Below are 4498 nucleotides of genomic sequence, written 5' to 3'. Positions count from 1 at the left end.
AATGCGGGGTAACATGTGCTAGCAAAACACAAAGGTGTGGGTTCCCAGGTCCCGGCCGGCCCACAACCCTCCTTCAGCTCAAAATCTCTATTCCACAATATCCCCGTTTCACAAGTTCTCCAAATTTCATATGTTGCAACCATGAGACTCTCAAGTGTATCACACGAAGTCGAGCTAAAACAGGATGTGCGCTCCCAGGGGAGGGACAACCACCCCACTGGCTGATGAGAGAGCCCACCAACTCAGCTGGTTGGCTGCTCGCACCGCCACAAACCACTTTTGCAGTTGCACTGGTTTCCTCACCACCACCCAACACCATTCAATAATCCCTTGATAAACCAATTTTTAACCTAGATTTATTAGTCCTTTAATCACTCTGCAAAGTTAATAACTGTATAGTTATTCCAGGTTTGACTGGTGTTTCAGCCCTGGGTTACATTAGACTTAAGACTTTCCTTTCTGATAAAGCTTATAGTTGGTGCAGGTGACCCTGAGCCTTCCCTTAGACATGCTGCTATAGGCCTAGGCTGCTGGGGGGGCCCCATGATGCTTTGAGCTCCTCTTCTCTCTCCATCCATCTATATGTCACCACTACCTGTCACTAACTACACATTAGTATAACTACTGGTGCCATTCACACCAGACGTCCTAAGAATATGGCTGAGCTCAAGCAGCTCCATGAGGAAGAACTGTCCAAAATTCCTCTTGAACATTGTGCAGGTCTAATCCACAGATACAGGAAGCACTTGCTTGAGGTTAATGCTACCAAAGATGGTTCAATCAAAACACTGCAATTACTTTTTCCACCATCACTTTGTACATTTAATGGGTGTGTTCAGTAAAGACATGAAAGATCTTGACTGTGTTTTATCAGCTTATAAATACTGTTTGTTTGTGACCTTGGTGAAGATGAGATCACATTTTTTGACCAATTTATGCAGAAAACCAGGAAATTGCAAACAGTGCCATGACTTTATCTTGCAATTATAAATCATAGTTTTCTCTTAAGGCTTAGGTAATAGTCTGTTCACACACTGATGGGAAGATATCCTGGCATTCTTTACCGACATGCAGCACTCACCAAATGCTTGAATGCATTCATTTAAAAGCGCATCAAGAGATGCTGCCTTTCCCAGTGTGGATGATCCCATAGTGCCAAGATTGAAGATAGAGGTCAACAATTCCTGATCACAGCTTCGGACCACTCAGGATTTTCCTGGGAGAAGCAGAGAGACATGAGGCGGTGCAAGAGTACATTTTATGACATAGGAATAAAGAAAATGTCTGATCACACTGTAACTCTTAAAATGAAGCTGTATGAAGCATTTATACTTTATGTAAATTGATGTAGCCCCAGGCCATGTATATTTTCTGGTTTGCCATGCAGGGGGTGGACCAAAACAAACAAACAAAAAAAATCACTGCTAAAGGGCCAGCACACCTACAGTACATAATCCAAAAGGCAGTATACAGCAGGGCAAACACATGTATCCACATTCCTAAATTGACCTATGGATAAAACATAAACTTTATTTTGCAAATTAGCATAGAAACATGGATAAGTTTAGTATCTGTGATCATTTAGACAAATATCAAGTTATATATTTTGTTAACAGTATACAGTGGGATGGCACAGGGCTCAGTACCATTTGGCATTAGAAACATTGCCTTGTGACAGAATAAAATTTAACTTTATGTCCAGAACACTTTCACTTCACCTCCAAGATTTCCCAGCATACAACAGTGACAACAATCAGTTCAGTCTGAGTGTTATGATACTTGGACCATCCATCAGCTGAGTGATGGAAAGTTAATCTGTGAGGCTGGCCATACATCTTGGTGAGGGCCACCATAGTCTCTGTGAAACAGTGTCTGGAGTTACTGCAAGAATCTGCTTCCAGTAAGGCTTCCTCAAATCTAAGATGGTCTTGCAGAATCTGAAACTTAAACCTCTGTGTAGCATCATTGGGCAGGATGTTCTCCAATACTGTTCTCAGATGAGCCAATTCTCTTGGGTCTGATGAGGTGAGACGAGGTATAGTAGGCATCGACCGTCTATACATCCTCTCCTGATTGAGTGTATCCTCAGGCTGTGGTCTGTCATAGTAACAGCAGGGTAACACTGCGCAACCACTCAGGGTAGCTTCACCTGCTCTGAGTAGTGATGTGAATTTGTAAGGCGAGTGCGCTCTAGAGGACGAGTGGTGGAAGGATGTATAAGGCTCAGCAGGCCTTCCTAGTTCAGGAAGTGTGGTCAGTTTATCAAGTAAAGCCAATTCAGAAATTTGCTTCAACATTTTCTGAGATGCCAGTGCTGGCAAATGGACCAGTTAGCTATACCGGTAATTGGCAGGCAGCTATGTCTTGTTCAGAGCACAGTAGTCTGTCAGCTAAGACGCTGGTGTTCCAATTGTACATTGAGAGAACTGTGTCCTCCCTTTCCTGACAGTTTGTACTTAAAGTTCAAACTTACCAAGTCTGAGCTCCCAAGTACAGGAATCCGAACTTGGCGTACTAGGTACTGAAAAATACCCCATGAATGTATTAGCTCCCACAGCATCCTTTAAGTAAGTGGGCACCACTGAAAACAAGCACGATGAAAAAATCTTTCATATTATTAATATTATTTCACTGTTCTATTTAATACAGCCTATGTAATATTAATGTAAATGTGAATGATACTGCATTAATTCATAAAAAAAAAAAAATTCAAATGACAAGTAGGGCTATTTGCCTTCACTTCCATGAAGGCTGATGATCAAAGTGACAATTCCTTGAATTTGGCATTTTAAATTTGCTAAAATTAAACACTGAACATTAGATGAATAAATCTTGGTTTATCATTACAGGCACAGTCTTTATGTATTGTAGATAGCCTATATAATTACTGTGATTTTCATGCCAACTTTTAAGAATTTTGGTGTCTGCATAAATAGGCTGAGTGACGGCACTTCCACCGTTTTTGTGGAATGATATGACATCATCTAAAAAGGGCATGCCAATGTAAAGGAAGAAAAACATGTAGCCTACATTTTATACATTATATTTATACTGCTTATCTTGCATTGTTTGCACTGTTTGTTGCTGTTAATATTGCAAGCTTATACTAGCCTTATGTTGGTTCACTGTTTACTTGCTCCTTGCATGGGGATATGTACATGCACATTGAGAGCCGATGTACCAGAGTCAAAGTCCTCGTGTGTCCGACGTACCTGGCCAATAAAGCAGATTCTGATTCTGATTCTGATATTGCCCTTATCACTGACTTCACTGAAGATACCTTTGCAGCTTTATCAGCTACCTCTAAGCATGTCAATAGCTGCAATAAAATTAATCAAACTTCTAAAAACAATATGAACAGCAGTCTTCATAAACAGTCAGCAATAATGACCATCACATTTTACAGATTAATTGTAAAATAAATGCTTTAGTTTCCAGTCGGCGTAACTGCTGACAGAACAGATAAAGCACCAGGATTAATCAACCCTGGCTGTTAGCCTGGTCTGGAGGAGGCTTCATCTCCATGTGCCACTGCCTTTGTGAAACTAAGTCACAGCTAAATAGAGAATGTGAAGCTGTTGTCACACCCTGTTGAATTTTGGGTAAATGTGTGATTTTGGGAGCTCATGCTCATTATCCATCATAGAGAAATACACTACATAAATTTGAGGTAATTTAAAAAACTAAATACTATCCCATACAGCTACATACCGTAGCGAATGCTTTAAATACATCCAAACGTCCACTTTAGTATTCAGTTTGAGCACAGACAGGGCAGAAACTGATTCACCTACAGTACTTGTGTTATCTGCAGGCAGCTGCTAGCTAGCGTTAGCTCCTGAACCTAGAGCTGAGGTCAGAGTGCAGAGTCATTTTTCAGTCTGTCGCTCTTCATCGATAGGATCTCTAGGTCGGCTGTGAGTTAGATACAGTCAGTTAAGGTTATCCATTCTGAATTACCACAGTCAGACTTCCTGTTTTGTACTTTTATTTTGACATTTTTTGTCCCTTGACATCTTGCCATTCAATAGCTCTGATCACTTACACCTGTTGCTCATTGTCACTCCCCTGCCGCCTCATATATTCAGTTTATTTTGACATTACTTCCTGTTTTTGTTTCACCTTAGTTTCGGTCTTTTTACGTTCTTCATCACTCACATTAGTTTCACCTGCTTCGTTATTGTTTGCACCTGTTTACACCTCTATTTAGGCAGCGTCCTCCCACAAGGACGCTGCCGGATTGTTCTAGACCCCAGCTCTGACTTTCCAGCATTTTCTTCGGTTTTGGTATTTTGTGTTTCTGATCTCGGACTGTTACCTCGGACTATTCTATTCTGTCTCGCCCACTTGTTACGGACTGCCACGGTGTATGATTATCGGACTTTCCCTTTTGGACAACGAACTTTGGATTCCCCTGGATGTATGTGTTTGCTGGCTCTGACCTGGGACTGATACCGACCGTGGGTTTTGTGTTTCACCTTGTCTTGTATGGTTTTGT

At 41.2% G+C, this 4498-nt stretch overlaps 1 protein-coding gene across 5 annotated transcripts in view; it reads right to left on the bottom strand.

Moving 5' to 3' along the window:
- The window catches only part of rasgrp3 (RAS guanyl releasing protein 3 (calcium and DAG-regulated)), a 63769-nt gene that overhangs the window by 36540 nt on the left and 22731 nt on the right, over positions 1 to 4498 (bottom strand). For 4 of the 5 annotated variants that reach the window (XM_020599879.1, XM_020599883.1, XM_020599882.1 and 1 more), the window contains exon 2: positions 1082 to 1216. In XM_020599879.1, the coding sequence (XP_020455535.1) occupies positions 1082 to 1151 (70 nt within the window). In that variant the 5' untranslated portion in view covers positions 1152 to 1216. Of the gene's footprint in view, positions 1 to 1081; positions 1217 to 3711; positions 3905 to 4498 lie in introns of those variants that run through there. The other variant, XM_020599881.1, reaches the window with a different exon arrangement.

Source organism: Monopterus albus, unplaced genomic scaffold (assembly GCF_001952655.1).
Source record: "Monopterus albus unplaced genomic scaffold, M_albus_1.0 scaffold43.1, whole genome shotgun sequence".
NCBI lineage: Eukaryota > Metazoa > Chordata > Actinopteri > Synbranchiformes > Synbranchidae > Monopterus > Monopterus albus.
The sequence above is the reverse complement of the archived record's forward strand: the minus strand, read 5'-3'. Positions and strand labels throughout refer to the sequence as shown.